This window comes from Diplotaxodon limnothrissa, linkage group LG22 (genome assembly GCF_057381915.1).
Source record: "Diplotaxodon limnothrissa isolate DT_005_m linkage group LG22, D_limnothrissa_male_GT1.1, whole genome shotgun sequence".
NCBI lineage: Eukaryota > Metazoa > Chordata > Actinopteri > Cichliformes > Cichlidae > Diplotaxodon > Diplotaxodon limnothrissa.
In genome coordinates, this window is record NC_140616.1 from 13,717,468 (window position 1) to 13,738,036 (window position 20,569).

The window sequence follows — 20,569 nt, forward strand, 5'->3', positions numbered from 1 at the left end:
CAGCTGAGGCTAGAATACTAAAATACAAAAAGGGAGATATTAATTATGTATGGTAAAATCTCTAATGTGCTGCATGAAAGATAGATGTATCGTTATGGCCATCCACCTCCACATAAACAACATGCTTGTTCAGTATAATAGCGCCGGAGTGTTGTTAAATATGGATGCAATCCCTAAAGGTACGCTTTTCATATTTTAAGTAGTAAGCTTCGGTGTTATTTATAAATGTTTATGATTAAATTCTTGAATAACTTAGTGGCAAAACAAATCAAGTGAAATTCTTTGGAACATTTGATTATTTGTTGCAGCATAACAGAAATTTCTCATTTTTGTTTTGCACATACAACGGCAATTTGAATAACTATTGGTTTTAAATGTGATCAAAAAAGATTATGTTTCCTTCTCAGTTGAAAAATGTCACATGCCAAAACATGCCAACATTATGTCATTGTCGTTAGTCATCTTATACAGAAAAGTACATCTAAGTGTCAAGCTCCTGTGAGCCAACATTTCATAAATTTCACTGACTGGTACATGCCCATGCTACAGTATTGTTGTGTCTGTTTATGCAGTTGGCAGAGTGGCATACTTAATCACACTGAGAGTGGATGCTGGTTGTTTTTGTATTTGTTGTTTAAAATTTTCATTTTAGCTGGCTTTTAGACGTTTAAAATGAAACATTTGTGGGTATAAATGAGTTGTTATTGCTACGTTAAAACAACCGGATTCTTTCATAAGGTGTCATAGATGCACAAGTGCAAAAACAGGCCATGCTAGCCTTTTGGTAAGCAAAACAATGTTGTCATAATATCATTTAGATATTATTGTCATTAAATAAAAGTTACATGATGCAAAAATGCTAAAAACGAATTCTTTTAGGATGTTGCTAGGTGGTTGCTAGGCAATAAAATGCCTCATTATATCTGTTATAGATAAGAACCTTCAGTGGCTTAAGTGGCCAAGTCTGACAGCTCAACTCTTGGTGGGCCTACGAGGACTTTGTGGACAAAGTAACAAACGAACACACTGACGGAGACTTTGTGTTTTATGGTGTGATGTAGGTAGTCTGCTAAACCACAGACAGCAATAGAAAGAGGCACGTTTCCTGCATTAAAATCTATGAGAAAATTCTGTAACAACAAAAATTATAATAGAACTACAAATTCAAACTTTAAAAATAAGTCAGCAAGTGCTATTTTATTAGATTTGACTTTTAATTTTGTATAAATACATTTTATGGCCCTGTGAAAAATAAAATAAAAGATCATTTCAATAATGGTTCAAAATGACTGACCAAATAAATGCCCAGCTGGCTTCAAGATCACGGCCAAGTGATGAGTCCTGAAAAGACATAGGCTAAACTTAAAAAGCCTTATTAGCTGAAACTCAACAAGGAATTTTGGTATTTGCCCAGTTGTTGGCTCCTTCAGTGGTGCCTGTTGTTCAGTCAGCTTATAGATGTAAGTTGTGAGTATTGTTAAAAAATATTCATAAAAATTAGGGGAAACAAAAACAGAAGCCTGCTCAGATAAATATTTTGCAGGGGCAACACCAGCTCATGTGAGTGGAAGAGGAGAAAGAAGTTGTATTAAGGGGAAGACAGCAGAAAACAGAAGCATGCAGAAGAGTGTCGAGGATGGTTTGGGCACACAGGAGTTCTTCACAGTTGGGCTTACATTGCCAACAGAGCGATACGTAGGTGTGAGGAGGTTGAGCATCTGTGGCAAAACTTACTGACAGGGTGTCCAGTGATTCCCAGCAGTATTGTGTTATTGCATTACGTTACTGCACACAGTATCTCCTAGTAGTGGTTTGCCACAGCCTATTTATAGTGCACTTTGGTTTGGCCAAAAGTGAAGAAAAATTAAATTAAAAGATTAAAAACTGAGAAAGCAATTCCCATCTATACAGGCAATCCAGAAAGAAAATGCTGTAAACAAAGGATGCTTTCAGAAATATAAATGATTATTTATTGGCCCCAAATGTATTCTGCAGCAGGACAACGACCCCAAAAATACAGCAAAAGTCATTAAGAACTTTCTTTAGTAAAAAACAACAAGAAGTTGTTGTTGTTGAAGTTGAATTTTTCTTTTGTTCATTCTCTGCATTTTGTTGATTGATGAAAATAAATGATTGACACTTACATTTTTGAAAGCATGCTTTGTTTCAGGAATTTTCTCTCACCTGTAAATCCTCCAATTCCTAAACCTCTCCCAGCTTCACATCACACTTGGCACACGCCCCCAGGAATTCAACCATAGAAGAAGTCCTAAAGGGCATGAAATTATTTGGCAGTTCCTGGGACTAAACCAGAGGAAGGCCAAGTGAAGTCAAATACTCATCTTAAAACTCCAATATTTTTGGTCAGACTTGGTTTGGGAACTCAGGTGGCTTTGCCAGCAATACATTAGAAGCACAGCTTCAACAAACAGGTTTCAACTGTTAATCATCTCAGACATCCAACCTTCCCATGAGGGAAATTATAATTATCTTTTTCGAGCATTACGTGCGTCACATTATTTTTACAAAGCAGAATGCAGAACATTGTGCTCCGGAAATCGGGGCAGTTAATTTTGACACACAATAGCAGTCAGTTACAATAGAAATTCAATATCAGTAAAAACATCAGAAGATGTTGGTGGCACCGACGTATTCATGGACACAAAAACTTCATTTTGACAGTTTTGGATGAGTTACAGCCTTTTGTAGGTTAACTATAGTGCTTTGCTGAACACATGAACAGTTTTGGGAAATGCTTTTTCTGTTGCTGAGAATTCTTTTTAAAGTGTTATGAGATATGTGCCAAAACAATTAGGGAAAAAAAACTTTCAAGCTTTATAACGTTTTCTCTCTTGCCTATTTTAACTCAACAACAACAACAAAAAAGGAATCACTGGTGCTTTTTAATGGGGATAAAAATCCAGAAAAAAGCTACAGTTCTAAGTTTTGTTCAAAACAAGTTTAAAATTGAAGTAGTAAGGCAATGTTACAGTATTGCTTAATTTCTGATATTCAGAAAAAAGCCTCCTGACCAGAAACTACTTGAAAAACAGAAGATGCCTGGTAGCTTATTAAACATCTTGGTCACAGATAATCCTATTGTAATGCAAATTTGCCTATTTAAGTTCCAAACATTGGTGCAAAATTTCTATCTTGTTACAGACAGATGCGCTAACCTGACTCAGTCAATGCCATTACACTATCATGAGTTGCTTATTTAAATGCAATCCGAGAGCCTGTTTACTTTAAGTGACCTCCCTGGGTCTCGGTCGACAGCGAGTGGAGGTTAGTGATTAAAGGTGTCGTTCCACCCGCTGACCTCGGAGGTCAAAGGAATTCTGGGTGAATTACTTCGCAAAAGGCCAGACCTGTATCGAACGCCTCGGAAAGAACGGCAAGGTTGATTGAAAAATGGATATTTGCATACAAGCACAGGCTGGCAGAGCAGAAAACCCTGGCGCTCTGCTCGGGTTGAGGTGGCAGCGGTGGAAACAAGTCCTCATTAAGGAGAAAAGCATCATTTTCTAAAGCTCCGAGCGCTCTCTCCCTGTCTCTAAATATACAATAGGGCTGACACTAGTTAAAAAATAAAAAAATGAAACCTAAATAACTAAAGAAACCTGTGCTGCATGTTTAAAATTAACTCAGCTCCACTCATAAATAATACATATGATGATAGATTGCTGATGAACTGTCTAATGAAGAGGAGGTGTGTGTTGTGAGGGGGTGCGGGTACTGGTTTTCGCTGACGCACAACAGTTTTGGGGTTTTTTTAGACTTAAAAACTGAGACCGCACACACACACATACCACGATGCAAGAATGCTAATGTCGCTGGCATTTCTGAAACTGCCGTTATCTTTCTAGCACTGCACATTAGGTAGAGATATCGTTTCCTCCACACTCGTTTCCCTCCCTCCGCACGGCGTGCGCTGGAGGTTCGAATCAAAACTTAATGGAACCTCTAATTTGAGCAAAAGTTCATTCCCGTTAAGAAAATTAAAGCCTGCTAATTAGGGATTACAGGCTGTTTTATGATTGCAAATGCCAAGTCTGAGGCTGTCACAGATTTTAGGAAATCTTGAAGACGAGTAAAACTTTCTTTCAGCAGACAATTTGTGTTGACAGAAAGGAGAACTTGAGAGTTTGATGTTTCAATTTGCATTACTCTGGATTAAATTAAAAAGCAAAACAAAAGAGATATCAGACAGAGACGTGAATTTGATTATCTACAGTTTCTCCCTTTTTTCTAATTACAACCGCAATGTTTTTAAAGGCAGCAAGCTTTTCCAAGGAATAAACCTCCTGGTATTAAACCAATTTCCACAAGGGGAATCCATCTCCTGCAGTTGCTGTGCGTCACTTGCTTTCCCCATCTTCTACACAAAGACCTCAGGCTATATATGTTATTCTCTTCACTACATCATTTAACTCCTAACAATGTGCTCCACTGTTATTCTCGCTGCCACCGTAGCCTACGCCTATACTCACTCTATTTCTCATCTGCTATACGAGGACTACCATATACATTTCCTGCGTCTCTCCCTTCTTTGGCTCCTACCTTCCTGACAGGCCTGTTCATGGCCCTGTCACTGACTGTCACCTGTGACACAGGCTTCCACAAAAGACAGTGTGTTTCTTCCTTGCATCATGTGGTAAATGAGTGTCACTTCTCTCTCCCTCTTCCTTTTCTCACACTTCCCTTCCCTCTCACGCATGTGCGCGCACACACAATGCGCACACCTGCAGCACCCTCTATTCTCCTTCCTGCTGTAGATCCCAGAGCTGACAGGTGCTTGGAGGGATTTCACAGTCCTGACACGACAGCAACTGAAAAATTGGTGGCTGTGTTTGAGGCATGTGAATAATACTTAAAGAGAGAGGTACAGAGTGAATTACCTGGCTAGCTAGCTAGCTAGATTGATAGATATGCAGACACAATGGCACAATGTCACAACTTTCCAAGGACTGATGTCCCAACAAATGCACTCCAAGGTCAGATTGTGCAATATTCCAAGACGCTGCCAAAAAAAAAAAAAAACAAACACTCTACAGGTTTCAGTTGGCATGTTAAAAGTTAAAGCTCATGACTGTCCAATTAAAAACAAACCTGGCTTATTTGGAAGAGCATCCAAAGTCCAACTCCTGGAAAATTGTCCTTTGGACAGACTGACAGGCAGACCAAAGCAGAGATGTCTGGCCATAATACACAACACTACATTGCAGCATGTCAGGACAAATACCTTATATGAAATGTCAAGTACAGTGGCGGAGAGGTAATGATTTAGGCTTGTTTTTCAGCACATGACCAGGGCAATCGCAAGTGCAGCAGCAACTCTACAACAGAATGACTGAAAAAGAAAAGAATCAACATGCCACAATAGCCCAGAGGAAGCTGAGACCTCAACCTGATTGAAATGCTGTGCATAAACAAATGCCTATTTTTATTATTTGTTTTTAATTTTAAACCATCTGACAGAACAATGCCACCAGTGACTGGTTTACTGGAGGACTATTCCCCCAGCTCAGGTGTCTTACTACAGCCCTCAACATCAATTACCTGCTTCCCCAGTGAGCTTCTCGTACCACCATTGGACAGACTCCATATCCGTATCTTGGAGCACTGCTGCTACTCTTTATACTGCTCTGGAGATCCAATCTGAGCAGGAGGGCCAGTCTAGCTAGAACCTGTATTACAAACCTTCCACGACACCAAGCTGACAAATGATGCAGAGAAGAACAAGGACTACTTTTGATAACTGCAGTTCAAGACAGAGTTCATCTGCAGGATGAGAGACTCACTAAAGAAGCATCTGATTATATTTATTATTTATTTATTACTGCAAAGTTCTAGGCAAATAAAATATTTGTAGAGAAGAAACTCTATTATTTATTGAGTCATTTAAGAAAGCCAATGTACTAGGAAAGTAGCCACATGCACACCCATGCATGCTAAACCAGATGAGTGCACATACACTAGCATCACACACTGAATTTGCGGGAAATACTGTGGACCATTCAAAGGCCAGTTTTCCGCATCAGATCAGTGGTATCAGTGTCTATAAATTCATAGTGCTGCATTTTCATAAAAGAAGAATTCCAAACTGTTAACCTACAAAGATAAAAATCATCATCGAGAATCGGCTCGAAAAAGAACCACTGATAATGGACTTGGCTAATCACTGCTAGCACAATATATCATGATATATTTGTCCAATTTCCCAACCCTTGTGGACAAGCAGTGGAAATTATCTGAGTGGGCCATTACTATTTCCTGATTCATAGCCACCAGGATCTGTGCCATGCAAACACTACTCCGACCGGTACAATATTGTGTGTGGGTTCAGAATAGCCACTGTGACAGTTGCCTGTTCTGCTATTTTTCCTGATTTTTCAGCAGTGCCTCCAAGCTGCTTGTTCTGATACAGTACACATCAGCACCACAGAAAAGGTTGAGGTCTTTAAAGATACTCCAATTCCTGACACACCATTAATATTCTCCATGCAGACTCTTCCTCTCCCCTACATACAAATATCCCCTTTTCCCCCCTCCTCCTCCTCGTCCTAGCCTATCCCCCACCTCCACTCCACTGTCAGCCTTTACATCTTAGAAGTGCTTTATATCCCCCTCTCACAAGTTCCTTTTTTCCCCTCATTTTCCTCCCCCATACTCACTTTCTTCCTCTTCCTTTTGGTTATTTTTTGTCAGAACTTTTTCTACGTTTTCCTCCTGGGAAGTGGCACAGAATCCCTTTAAGCGCTGCAAAAGCAAATCTATTTATCATAACCATCTATCTCTCACAGTACATATACTTTATCCTATACTGAAAGACACACGGGCACAAAGAATGCAGTGAGAAGGAAAACCACAGCCTCCCTTGTGTTCTCACACTGTACTAAGACGTCTATGAGCGAGATGATTTCTAAATAATGAGACGACCTATGTGATTCACTCTTTCAACTGCAATAGAGCGATAAATTAAAGGGAGGTAAATGGGCGGTAGTGCCCACTTTCCCTCCCACGCACAGCAATGCGGTTGAGCGAGGCAGTCTTCTGGGACTTCCCATTGACTCCACACAAGGTGAGAACGGAGCAGGAACAGAAGGCTGAGCAAAAACACTTCAAACAACACGGCAGGAAGACGGAGAGCGCTGCTGCTCTGCGAGGCAAACGCAGGCGTGAGGGAGACACTGACCAAAAGAGATGGAGAGGGCCAAGACGAGGAGACAGAATCATTACTGTGCTTTCAAAGACAATCAATCAAACAAGGATGTACGCGCACACATACAAGAACCCAGACAGACATTGAGACATGAAAACACCTTAAATGCCACCTAATAGCAGCCAGACAAACACAGAGTGAGAGAGCACAGCAGGACATTGATATTCTATACACCCACACACAGCATGGTGAAGCGCTGGGCTCGTCTCTGTGTGATTCCCAGTTTTACACACCATGCTAGTCTAGACACAGTGCTATGCTGCATTACACCGGTTGTTACCATGAGAAAACATTGCATATACAACACTCACGGTAAGTAAGAAATGTAGCTTTAACACTATGGTCATCGGGGCAGCACTCACAGATGTCTGCTGTACATAGCCCCAAGCTGCTGAAAAGCAGCTGAACCAACCAAATAACAAACAAAGCACTGCAGCAGATTGGTACATAGCCAGGGGAGATTTGCACAGTTTAATCAAAATTTGCGATAACAAGCAGGGCGCCACCCCTTCTTATTCCTCTACAAATCATCCTCCGAGCTTTAACAAATGCAAATAACAGACTGCGATGTAGAGCTATTTCCCTCATCAACATTTCAAACTGATCAGGAGAGAGCAAAGGACTGAAACATCCCCACCTTCGCCACCACCAACCTTCCCACCCTCGGTGACGGAGGACGCCGGCAGTGTGTTGAGTCATGTCTTGTCCAAGTGCAGGGGAAAAAAAACGCAGGTGTGTGAGTACAGAGTCATAATTATGCATGTGCCGTCGCTCATGCATTAACCATGACTGGATTTACACATCAAGGCGGCAAATGAATTCAGAGTAGGTATTTTTTTTATGCAGACCAACACGAGACCTGATTAAATGATGAGGTTGAAGATATGGAAACATGGGTGCAAAGAAAGGAGCAGAGTACCACTGAGCTGTCTGCTGATCTGCTGACTGTACCTCCTGTTATATTACATAAAAGTCTGAACCATTAAAGTATTTTTGCCCATTTGTCTCTAATAAATAATTGCACAAGTATTTTATTGTGGCATAGCTAAGTCTGAGGAGCAGGAGATTATTTTCACCCTGTTTTTCATCCATATGAGTGTGAGATTAAACAAGCCTCATTTCAGTCAGACAGCTGAAGTTTCACATGATTCATTGCAGCAGCAGAATACAGTTTGGATTGTAGGCTCCAAACTCAATTTGCTCTTTATTTGTCAGTTGGGTAAGTACTTGGTTTTCAGTTTTAGCATTCAGGGTTTGGGGTTTGCTTCTTATTATGTGGAAACAAACACCATCTGAACTTGGCCTGACATCTCACAGCATCAGATTTTTTTCTTTCAATAAAGCACCTACTAAAAGATCTATGAGCAGTCCTCTTTATTGAAGTGAAGTCTTGCTACCCTGCAAGAACTCCCTCTTTAGAAAGTGACACACTTCTCGCAATCCGTATTGTACAGAACACACATGCACATCTTTCAGGCTTTCACGCTCTCGCCTGTCATTCACATTGAAGGAGATGACTTACGTTGTCAAACTGAATTGCGGAGCCGATACCATGCTTTGTTTGTGCTGCTTGGAGTTGCGAAAAGTTCAACTTTTCAAGTGCCAGCCAATCAGATCATGTTTATTTAAATCAAGAATTTTGTAGTGATCAAAGTAAGTCACAGGTTGCCAGCTAAGCTCATGCCAACAACTAGTCAAAGCTCAGACTACTTGCCTTGTGACTGGCAACCACAACAGCAAGCCACACATATGGCATACCCAGCAATTAAATGTACGGCAACATGAGAACGCTGCTTGAGGTATTTTGTCTCTTCTAATTTTCTCAATTTTCTTTGTCAAAATCATACCACAGCCATAATGTTTAATCCATGTATGTGGTCATGCGTGAGCCTCATTATGATTTAGTAACACTAAAGTAGGATGGCAACATCTTTGCCACAAGGAAAAATAGGTTACTGCTTTAGTTTATTATGCTTTTGGAGACAAACTCCAAGTAGTTGCAACAACCAGAGTTTGAAACTCTGAGTGACCATGATCAATCACAAGGAGAAGGGACAGGTTGCCAATCCCATCGTGGTGCATCTATGTCACTATTTGTGGAGGAATTCCTGTTTCAAATCTATCAGATTCTGACTCTGGAATACTAAGTAGTTAATGTGAATTTCTATACACGATGACAGTAAAAGATTTAGAATAGGAAATAAATTGTAAATGGACTGGTTCTTGTACAGTGCTTTTCTATTCTGCTTGAGCACTCAAAGCTTTGTACTTCAAGCTTCAATCACCCATTTATACAAAAGATTTTATACAAGCACTATTTTCTATGGCTAAGTGTTTTCTATCTAACATTGATACACATTCATGGTCCAGTGAATGTATCGGGAGAAACTTGGGGTTCAGTGTCACGGACATGCAGACTGGAGAGGCCAGGTATTGAATAACCAACCTTTTGATTGGTAGATGACCTGCTCCACCTCTTAAGCCACAACCACACCAAACACTGCAACAGATTTGCAATTTTTGCAGATTTACCAAAGTTAATTGACAAATTATCACAATTAACACATTAATAGCCAACTTGACCCCACTGAATCACAAACAGACTCTGTTTTATTGCCATTTTAATGTTGTCTTGATGCAAAGTCACTTTTGAAGACAGCAGCTCATTGTCACCAGTCATAGACCCTGTCATAATCCCTGTCTTCAAGGCAAACATTTCAATGAAAAAACTAATTGCACATAGTTGCAGTAATTATGGTTGTGCTAAAGTGTCCAATCAATGTCTTCTGTAGTGTGACTGTAGCATTAAATAGACAACTGAACTGTTAGGAAGTATCCAGTGTTCATGAGGAGAATGAGCCATGCCATTTGTGTACAAAGCAGCGCAGCTCAAGTTGATTGCCTGAACTGGCTGGCAGGCTTCACTTCATTTCTTCAGTTTAATTGAAAAAGTAATCACCTGTGTGTCTAATATAATATATCTAATATTAACTGTTATTTCATTTGATTTCATTTATTTTCTTATGTAACTTTGAACTCATGTAGCACTCAAAAACATTCAGCTTTCACAGTATTGTTTATTGGTCCCCCTCAACACAACAGAAACACAACAAGAAGGACTAATGCGTCTATTCGACCTCTTTCCCAGCAATCCGATGTGGACACTGCATACTGACTTGCGTGTACAGTACTATATTTTTCAAAAGCTGGATGTTCCCTGAAAAAAAGGGTTTTATTTAATACCTCCAACGTAATTACCTCAACAAGCACAGCATTTCAATATCTCCGCAGTTTAAATTTGCGCAGCACAGCTCTCCAGGTTCCTGACAACAATCTAACCTTTACTTCTGCCAGTAGGCAGCTTCCCCTCCGATTCACTTGCGCCACACTTTCAAGTTTTAACGACTTTGCTATCATATTTGTAATAGAGCAGTTTCGCTTGAAGATGTACTGATTTAAATGTTCCCTCTAACAACATAAGAGGGATACATTAAGCGGCGGCGGCTGCCGCTGAGAGGTCAAATTACTTTTTGTCATTCTGGATGCACAGAGCACTAGAGAGAGATTTCAATTTTCTTCAAATATTCTTATTACAGAGACGACGGCTGCCAAAGGGTCTTAGACCTTCATATAATTACATCTTCAATAGGAAAAATCTCAATTATAAGAGAATATCTAATTATTACGCTGCCCATATCCGAAATTGCCCTCACATAAAAAGGAATACTGGAGCCGTATCATCCACTAAGCTGTGAGGACAGTTTCCACTTCTCGTAACACGGCTGTTGTTAAGCACCCAAGAGCATTAGAGGGAAGACCTGTCACGGCTCAAGACCTGAAGGGAATGAACAGAGAACAAGATATGACAGAGCACAAACCTGTGTCCTCGCTCGCTGCCTTTTTTATGAAAGGACACTGATAACTCTGAGGGCGCCAGTTGGTGCAAAATACCGCCTCAATTGCCATACCTCAGAAGAGGCCTTCTGCTTCAATAAAAAAACAAATTATTTTGACCAACTGCTGTGGCTGCCATATTGTTTTCCTGGCCATGTAGCTTAACAAGGCCCATTTCCCAAATAATCAAACTCCAGCCAGTGACCATCCACCTATCAACAGCTTTGATCTTTTTCCTACATGGCAGCCATTTTCATCATAGCAGCAATGTAATTTCCCAGTGGGTAACGGGCACTGCGGTGCAGACTCCCAGTGTAATGTACTGTGGAGTTGCCATTCTGAAGTTGGAAAGCCCTCTTTGTAGAAAGCATTTGCATTCAAATCATTGAGTCTGAAATTGGTTCTACCTGTCTGGGATCTCCTGTGGGTTCCCACTGCCAGTTAAGTGCAGTTTTTATAAGCTTGGAGTGCAGGAATGCTAATGGCCTTTGATGACATATGAAGAGCCTAACTATGTTTTTCCCTTGGACTCCTCCACGGAAAAAAGCACTCCAGGTCACCTGAGGTAGCTCTTAGATGAGTCCCAAGGTAGCTTCCCATCAGAGCTCATGAACGGGTTATAATGGCCCACCACACCTGCAGATTCCTTATTAAAATGAAGCTCAGCAGGCTTGGAGTGCTTTGGACCTTTAGGAGGATCAGAATAGATATAAAAAAGCCGAAACACCAAGACGGGAGACTTTATTGTAACAGAACAATAGCTGATGTTTTCAGACTTTTCCCTTGGTTCAAATCTGTTGAATTGCATGTTGGCTTTAATCAAACTGCTTGGTAGAGTGTGATTTATGCCCAACAACAGCAGTGGCCAAAAATGAACACTGTGCCATTTTATTTTTGTTTTTGCAATTACGTCCCTTAAATATATTAAATTTCACTCTTTGTGTTAAGAATTCTAAATCACATGTTTCATATCTGGAAGAAAAGAAAAAGATGAGAGTAGATATTATAAAATATGCGCATAAGGAGAACGTTGTGATAAAGGTTTTTCATTTTTATCTTGTGAAAGAATTGCACAGGTGCATAAGTTGCATTTACTTTGAGTCTTGGATTTATTCAAAACACATAGGCTACTTTTCTTTCATCCGTGCCTGCACTCGTGTTTTTCTAACCTTTGCTTTCTCTGGAGCTCCTGCTGAAGCTATACCAAGGCCTTGTTTCACACAAACATAGTTAAGGCCTCTAAGGAGCATGAACCCCGGAGCAGTGACTGACAAGCCCATAATAATCAATTCTCAGGCATGCTGTTCCAAGGCAATACTTGATCTGAGCTTCCCAAGCTTAGCGCCGAATGCTTCACGGCGCTTTACGGACACCACAAAATCAAATTAAAAATGCATTTGGAAATTGATCACCTGATGCACCCGGATTGATTGCTGCTCCAAAAGCAACCAGTTCGTATTTTTGTTTGGCCAGGTTCCATTCACCTTCCCATACCATATAAATGTATTGATCTGCACACCCACTCTTGGATCTATAAGAGCCATTAAATATCCTTTCAGTGTTTCTCCATCCACTTATGTGACTCATACCACATTGCAACAAGCTAAAAATGGTCAGAACACAGCTTTGCAGACCAGTAACCTTTAACCACTTTCCACCACTTCACTTCCAATGAGCGCTGGGCGATGATACTAAGTTAGTCGTCCATTTAAAAGCAGTGCTCATCAAACTAATCTTCTAAATGTCTAAAACAAACGAAATGGAAAGCATTCATATCTCAACAAACAACCTGAATAGTTGGAGAGGGGAATATTCCATTTTAGATATGGAGGAACATGATTAATTCAAAAACTCAAAAGGTCAAATTTCACTTTTCAATCAGTGTTATTCACACACATTCCCTCTCATTTAACATAACTGCAACCAAGGAGAAAAAAAGCCCACTATCTACTGCTGTTTGAGGCGCTTGTGTGGTACAATGAATGCAAAAGAACAAATTGAACGCCGGTGAATAAGATGCATTTGTATGCAAAATTACCAAGACAGCCAAGAGACAGAGCTGCAGGCGGACGAACGTGCATGTAATCAGGTAGCAAATCTGCTTGTCTCCCGTAAGCTCCATATGCGTCGCCGTGTTTCTCTGGGCCGAGGGGCAGGTGAGTGGCAGCAGCTATTGTCTCGGAGCACTGGTCCACATGAATGACCCAGCCTGTGTCCACATTAGCACGGATCAACTCCTGTGGGTATCTTCTCCCCAGAAAACAGCAGCTACAGCACATTCAGCCAAATAACCGAACTTCCATATCCGGCAAAGCCTGCGCTCTTTTTCACCCTTCCTGACTTTTGACCGACTTAATTAATCTTTCCACTGCTTTATTCTAGTGAAAGACATCTCTGCTTTCCACCTTTCCAACATCTTCACCTTCCATTCCTTTCTATTACAATCTCTCAGTTAGAGCCAGCTCTTCCTTACAGTACTATTCTTCACACTTTGTAGCCTTTGCTTTTTCTCCATCTACCTTCTGAAATGTCCTTATCCATTACCTGACATTTCTTTTTCCCATCCTTCTCTCTCTCATTTCTTCATTTCTCAGTAATGATTGCCTTTACTGCAACTTAATATCTACAAAGTGTTTCCTACAGGGCACCAGGTTCTCCTCTGTCCCATAGGGGACCGCCTCCAACTCTAGCTGGGTCTACACACCCACAAAAACCGACCTGGTGGTTAATGAGCCTGTTGAGAAAGACGGCACCTTGACTCAACATTGATCACCGGGCCGCTGTTCCTCGAACTCTCTGGGAAGCTATTTGTCAAGGTGATAATTTATTTTGTAGCACCAGATATACTCTGTGGGGAATTGGGTTGTTTTCTTTTGTGTGTGTGTGTTCCAGGGGCTTGACAGACACCATTTCAGGGCCAAATCAGTCCATAATGTGTAGCATAAAACACGCTGAGCTGTAAATCACTAAGTATCGGCCACAAACAGCGAAAGAAAGCTTTCATCTGGCTGAGCAGGCAAGGGAATGGCGATTTAGCAAAGAGACGTGTGGCACATTTTCAAACGCAATTCTCTGGTATTCCTTCACACACCCATGCAAAGACTTTTTTGCTCTGGTGTTCTGCTAAGTTAAAAGCATTAGCAGACGAACTATGTGACTTAGTGAGGGAGTGGGAGATTGAATGAAAGCTGCGCTGCTGTTTTCATCACACCCACATCACACCGGGCAATTATGGAGATGCGTCCTGTGAAACCAGCGAGGCCAGACACCTGATGGGAGGAGGTGGCAGGAGTATGGGACGCTGCTTGCGGGTAGGCGAGGCTACCGCAGTGCACCGCTGCTCCGGCATGCTCTCAAGATGTTCCACATCTCCCCCCTCTAATTGGCAGATGGCCTCAGATGCGAGATGATTTAATGGCCTGCGTGTGTGTTTTTTCTTGCCTCAGTCAGCCATTAGCAGGGACATCTGTAACGAGTTGGCCAGGCACACTGCTGAGAGTGGAAGCTGAGGCCAACACTTTCTAATGGGGGGTAGTGCGGTCGTGACGGGCTTGGGCGGTAATCAAAGCACTCCGAGGTATTTCTTGGGGTTATGATAATCGGGATATCTCGTTTCAAATTGTGCGAGGCATGACAAAAAGCAATAATAAATCATCTGATGTTGTTTACCTCAGAAAAGCTGAAAAGAATCAAACAGAGCAGTATTACTGAGGAATCCACTGTGTGACAATCCACTTTTGACTTTCAGTATACCAGAGCAAGACATTTCTAGCTGAGCGTTATCATAAAAAGCCATTTTCATGGCTTTGGCACAAACAGCTTGGCTTCCAAGTGATCCCATTTCTTGCAGCTGTGCCGTAACCATCTGTGCTGAATGCTGCGCTCAAGGGTGAAACATTAAGGCCTGAACCAGAGTTTTGGCCCTAAAGGCCTCTGGTTTCTTTCTCTCTCCTGCTGCCTTCATTTCTTACTGCTCCCTCCTGAGCTTGCCTCTATAACGAAAGCTGGATGAGAGACAGAGCTGCGTTACTGAACAAGCAAGGCCTTTAGCTGGTTTCTGTGCATGTAGGAGAAATGGCTCCAAGCCTTGGGCCTTTTAAGGCTTGATGGCCATCAGTATTCTTGCCATAGCTTCTGAGGATTTGTCTGCTACCTGCAAACTGGGTCAGTTTTTGCATTATTTTAGAGATTTGTATCTCACTGTGGAGAAAGAAGGTTTTGCACACGCATGCATGTAGACCCACACCTGCACGTTGTCTTTCTCTCTCTGCTTCCTTCCCTCTATGCCTCTCTCTCACACACAAACACACACACTGCATTTTGAATTCATCAATATGTGCACATATTTGTCATTTTAACACATAAATGTCAATTTAAAGCCACCGAATGTGCTAACGCTGTAATGAATAACTACACCGAGCAAACATACCCACGCTGTGAAAATCATTTTAGATGGAGCACACGCCAGACAACTAATTAAAATTGATAGATAGACTACTGTTGATTATGGCACTCAAAAACCCGTGCACTTTTTCAGCACTAAAACGCAACTAAGTCTCAGTTAATACACCCCCTCTCTATTCATGTCACACTGACGGGATTAACTGTAGTCATAAATCTGAAACAGTTGTGAATGTGACTCTGCCATTCTCACATTAATGTTAATGAGGAAGTGACACTGCTGCGACATCACCTTTACTGTTTCCATCAGGTTTCCGAACTGTTATTATAATGACTATTTTTAAATTCACCCCACTTTTCTAATTCCAATCGTTTACTGTATGTGTGCCCCCAGCAGAGAGCCCGGAAGGCGAGTGAGGGACCAGCAGCAGCAGATGTGGGGGCGGAAATGAGATGCAGAAAGAGGGGAAAAGAAAGGTGGGGGGTGGAATTGAGGGGGACAGACGGGCTGGTGATACACAGTAGAAAAATAAGAGAAGGAAGAAAAAAGCAAAGTATGTGATAGAGAGAGGCGATAGGAGAGACCCGCGTCTGAGGTGAATACAAATGGACAGAGGAGGAACACAGATAGAGGAGGCGAACGAGGAGTGGGGGGTGGTGGGGGAGGCAAAGAGGGAAGCTGTGTGAGGAGAAGAGATAAAAGAATGTGAGAAAGATAAATTTACTGTTGGCTAATGAGAAGACAAAGGCAGTAGAATCCACATCGATCTCTGCCCCACAGCAAGCTGGCTTTATAGAAGTAGAGAGAGAAAGAGAGATAGCAGAGCCTGAGAAAGCTCACCAGAGGTAAGCAACCTCACAGATGCCGGAGGAATCACAGGATGAGAATAAAGTCAGAGGTATGTTTGAGTGAGTGTGGCAAGCATACTTATTTGTAATGACCACACATATACACTGACTTCTTCAAGTTTGAGTGATGTATGTGAATAATGCATTGATGCTGAATGGGGGCAGGGAGGACGAGCAGACAGCAAGGTAAAAAAAAAAAAATGAAAACTACTTCAATGACTCAATACTGGGAGCAAGTAGATGGTCTAAATGTGAGACAGGATTCAAATATTTATATAGCAGGCACTTTACAGGCAGGGTGAACACGAGGAGCATCGCAAAAACAGTTTCCCAGTGGAGATGTATTACTGCACTCAAATGGATTAAATGACTGGGAACAAAGGAAACATCTGAAGCTTGGAATTATTGAAGAGATAAAAAAGAAGACACTTATGAACTACTGCAACTGGTTATTATCTTATTATAAACTCGTATTTCTTAAATATAACTCTTGTGGTGTATTTCAGTGGTGGTTCAAGGGCTTTGCTGTAAATAAAAGAAGCACGTCGCTGCAGGAGAAGGTGCTCACACCGTCATGTAAACAAGTTATCAACACAGGTGTGCATCGACAAAGACCAGCATCGGATAATTTGCTAACAAGGGGAGAGAGTGCACCACTTACAGCAGGTTTGAACTGTTCCAGTACACCGCATGCCGATTGCTGGCTCTCGAAAGGTGCAAGTTTGTAAGCGCCAGCGTGATGAGGCTGAGGGAAAACGTTGCGAGAGCCATAATCCCTCCGCTGCTCAGCCAGTTCTGGTGCCCCCTCTTCCTTCTGCGTCCCCGCTCCTTCTGTCCCAGGCGACGCGTCACTCACAACATCCCAGCGGTCAAGAAGAAGAAGAAGAAGACGAAAAGAGAAAGAAAATACGCCTTTTCAAGTTCCAGTTACCTTAACAACGGGTTGAATCGGGGTGACTTGTAAGTGGTTACGTGTTCTTCAACTCAAATCCCATTGCGACGAAACCTATTTGGGCATCTTTACTTGTGCCAAATCTATCCGGACTTCTGACGCGTGCCCGCTGGGCACTTTTTCAAGTCACACCTTTTGTTTTGTTTTCCCAGTTCTTTCACTAGAAAGAACCACATTCAAAACTAACAGCTGTAAGTCGGTGCTTATTGTTCTCGACGCGCTTTAGAGTCGCATCCAAGGCGCTGGACCTCTGCTGTTGAGATTTGTGTAGCTGTAGGTGACCTGCCGCTTCTCTAATCAGCAGCAGTAGCAGCAGCAGCCACACGCTGCGAACACAACGCTACAAACCCGCCCTCTGACGGCTGAGATGTGCCCACATGTCCATCTATTCTCCCGCCCCGCCCCCTCAAAACATGCACCGTCTCACAAGAAAATGAAAATATATGCGTAAAAATAAAAGGATCAGTCATATTGTAGTAAGGAATTTGATTATTTAAAGCTAAGGTGAAGGTGATTTTAGGTTTAAAGGACATTGATTTGACAAACAATAAAACCGCTCCAAAAGAGCCCATCTAGCACCACCTATTAATTAGTAAATAGGTCAGAGTCAATCAGTCAGTGCTGCACCCAGTGGATAGTTTGCTCCAGCTTTTCTGCTTTATTGTGTGTACCTAACTATAAAAAATTACTACTGATAGGCAAAACATGAAAAATCAACTTATTTGATGTCACATTTTCCCATTTGTTAACAAGTTAAAAATAATCACCTTTACTTTACTTTGGTCTTTTTGCCTCCCCCCAACAGCCTCTCATCAGGTATTGTTTTAGTAAACCTTGACACAGACCATATGGTAGAGTGCGCTCCTTTAAGCACTTATGCGGTATGTTATATAGAGTGGTAATGTGACAACTCTGATATCTAAAATAAAACGGTTTCCATGACTCCTTTCATAATTACAGGCCTTAAAAATGCAGTACAGGTCACATCTTGAAAATTTAAGTATTTTTTTCTGTTTCCATAAGAACAGATTAGGTTCAGGGTTTACTGAGAGATTAAACTGGAGAACACACTGTAAGAATAACATCCCCTCTGGCTGCTTCACGACTCATTATCGCATGTTTAACAGTTAATTATCATCAGGCTGTTCACATTTCAACAGCTATAGTGTTTGATATACAAATGGTTGAAAGTTTAATGCAAAGCCACCACACTGTAATAGTGGTACACAGAGCTATCTAGTGCTGGGCTCAGTCATCTTGATGTAAAGCGCCATCGTGTTCAGGACTTCTTTATCAATATTTTTCATTCTGTGTGTGTGTAGATGCACAACGAGTACACAAATTGCACAATCCTAAACAGTGCTTTGAAAAGAATTTTCTTTAAGACTCAGGAATTAAAAGTTTTAGAAAAATTTCAGGTATGTAAGCCAGTGGGCATAAAAGCGATGTCTCATGCAGAAATAATTTTACTTCTAGTGAACTACATCTGCAAACTTCAGCTGAGGTGGAGGAGGGATACAATACTCACACGGTCACAAAATATTCGACCTTAGAGTGTATATAGAAGATGGTTGTAGCCTCTTGGTCTGAAAAATGAGGCAAATGCAGAAGTGATTTATACCTGTTCAAATCCGCATTTACACAAATATCTAATCAGCCAATCACATGGTAGCAACTCAGTGCATGTAGCCATGTAAACATGTGCATGGTCGATCGTCTGAAGTTGAAACCGAGCATCACAATGGACAAGAACAGTTACTTATGTGACTCTGAATGTGGCATTGTTGTCAGTGCCAGAAGGGATGACCTGAGTATTTTAGAAACTGCTGAGATGTTTCTAGTGGGATTTTTCCACACAACTGTCTCTAGGGTTTATAGAGAAAGGTCTGAAAAAGAGAAAATATAGTAAGCAGGAGTTCTCTGGGAGAAAATATCTTGTTGATGTCATAGGTCAGCGAAAAATGGAAAGACTGCTTTTCAGCTGATAAGAAGGCAACGGGAACTCAAATAACCACTTGTTATAACAGAGTTAGAATCAGAATCAGAATAATTTATTAGTCCCAGAGGAAATGATGTAAGTCCTGGAAAAATAGGAGCTGAAACAGGCTGCATGCAGGCTCGTGTATCCGCACTACAACTAATACAGAAGAGCATCTCTGACTGCAAAACATGTCAAAGCTTGAGCCACATGTGTTACTGCAACAGAAAACGACACAGAAGATCCACGCCTGACAGCTAAGAAAAGAAAACCGAGTCAAAGTTCAGTTCAGGCTCCAAAGGAAAAACATTGTCTGATCTAATGAGACTTGATTTCTCTTGCAAAAGTCAAATGGTATGATCAGAATTTGGTGAACCATCCTACCCTGTATCAACAGTTCAGGCTGCTGGTGGTGTAATGGTGTGTAATGGTGTGGGGGTATTTTCTTGCCACACTTTGGTCCTCTTATTACCAAGCGAAGATTCTTTAAATGCCACAAGCTTCCTGACTATTGTTGCTGACCATGCCCATCCCTTTATGACAACACTGTATCTATCTTCTGAAGGTTGCATCAAAAACTGCTTTCTTGAACATGACAGGGAGTTCACTGTACTCAGATGGTCACCCGATCTGAGGAATGTTCCCAGCACCTTGTTGAATCTATAGCATGAAGAATTAAGGCTGCTTTGAAGGCAAAAGGGGTTCAGCTAAGTATTAACAGGTGACACTAATGAAGGAAAACGACCCTAATTTCCTTTGATCTGTGCCCCTGAGTTAAGTCTAAGGTCTGATTTGCTAAATTAAAGTCATATCAAATATAGCATAATGTTGGGCCAGCCTTATGATTGTTAAGTTGCTACTGTGAGATTACAGCGTCCTTCAGTCTCTACGTCAGATTCAAGCCTTGCTCGTGAAGTCCAGAGATTGTGTGCTTTCAATAGGTATATAATACACACTTCTTTTACCCAATGGTACAGCTCCTGTATCAAACTGATTTATCTTTTTTGAAATGCCAGATCATGATTTGTGGAAAAAGACAGGCGGCTGAGGCTGCTGAGGTTTTCCATTTTTCCAGTTTCCTTTTTTTTTTTAGCCATCTTCTTCTATTATATTCAGTAAACGACAGACAGTTCTACAACCAACATTTCAAAAACTGGACAACTCACACCAAAATAATCTAGAGGGACAAACAACACAACACGCCAGTGGAAAAAAAACAAACATGTATTTTTGATTTGGGGGGTAAACTATCCCTTTAAGGTTACGGCTAGAA

General features: G+C 41.4%; 1 protein-coding gene across 2 annotated transcripts in view; it reads right to left on the reverse strand.

Moving 5' to 3' along the window:
- The window catches only part of efna3a (ephrin-A3a), a 76,363-nt gene extending 59,226 nt beyond the window's left edge, over positions 1-17,137 (reverse strand). For both annotated transcript variants that reach the window (XM_085346524.1, XM_085346525.1), the window contains exon 1: positions 17,028-17,137. In XM_085346524.1, coding sequence (XP_085202650.1) covers positions 17,028-17,137 — 110 coding nt within the window. The remainder of the gene's footprint in view (positions 1-17,027) is intronic.
- Between the last annotated feature and the right edge of the window lie 3,432 nt (positions 17,138-20,569).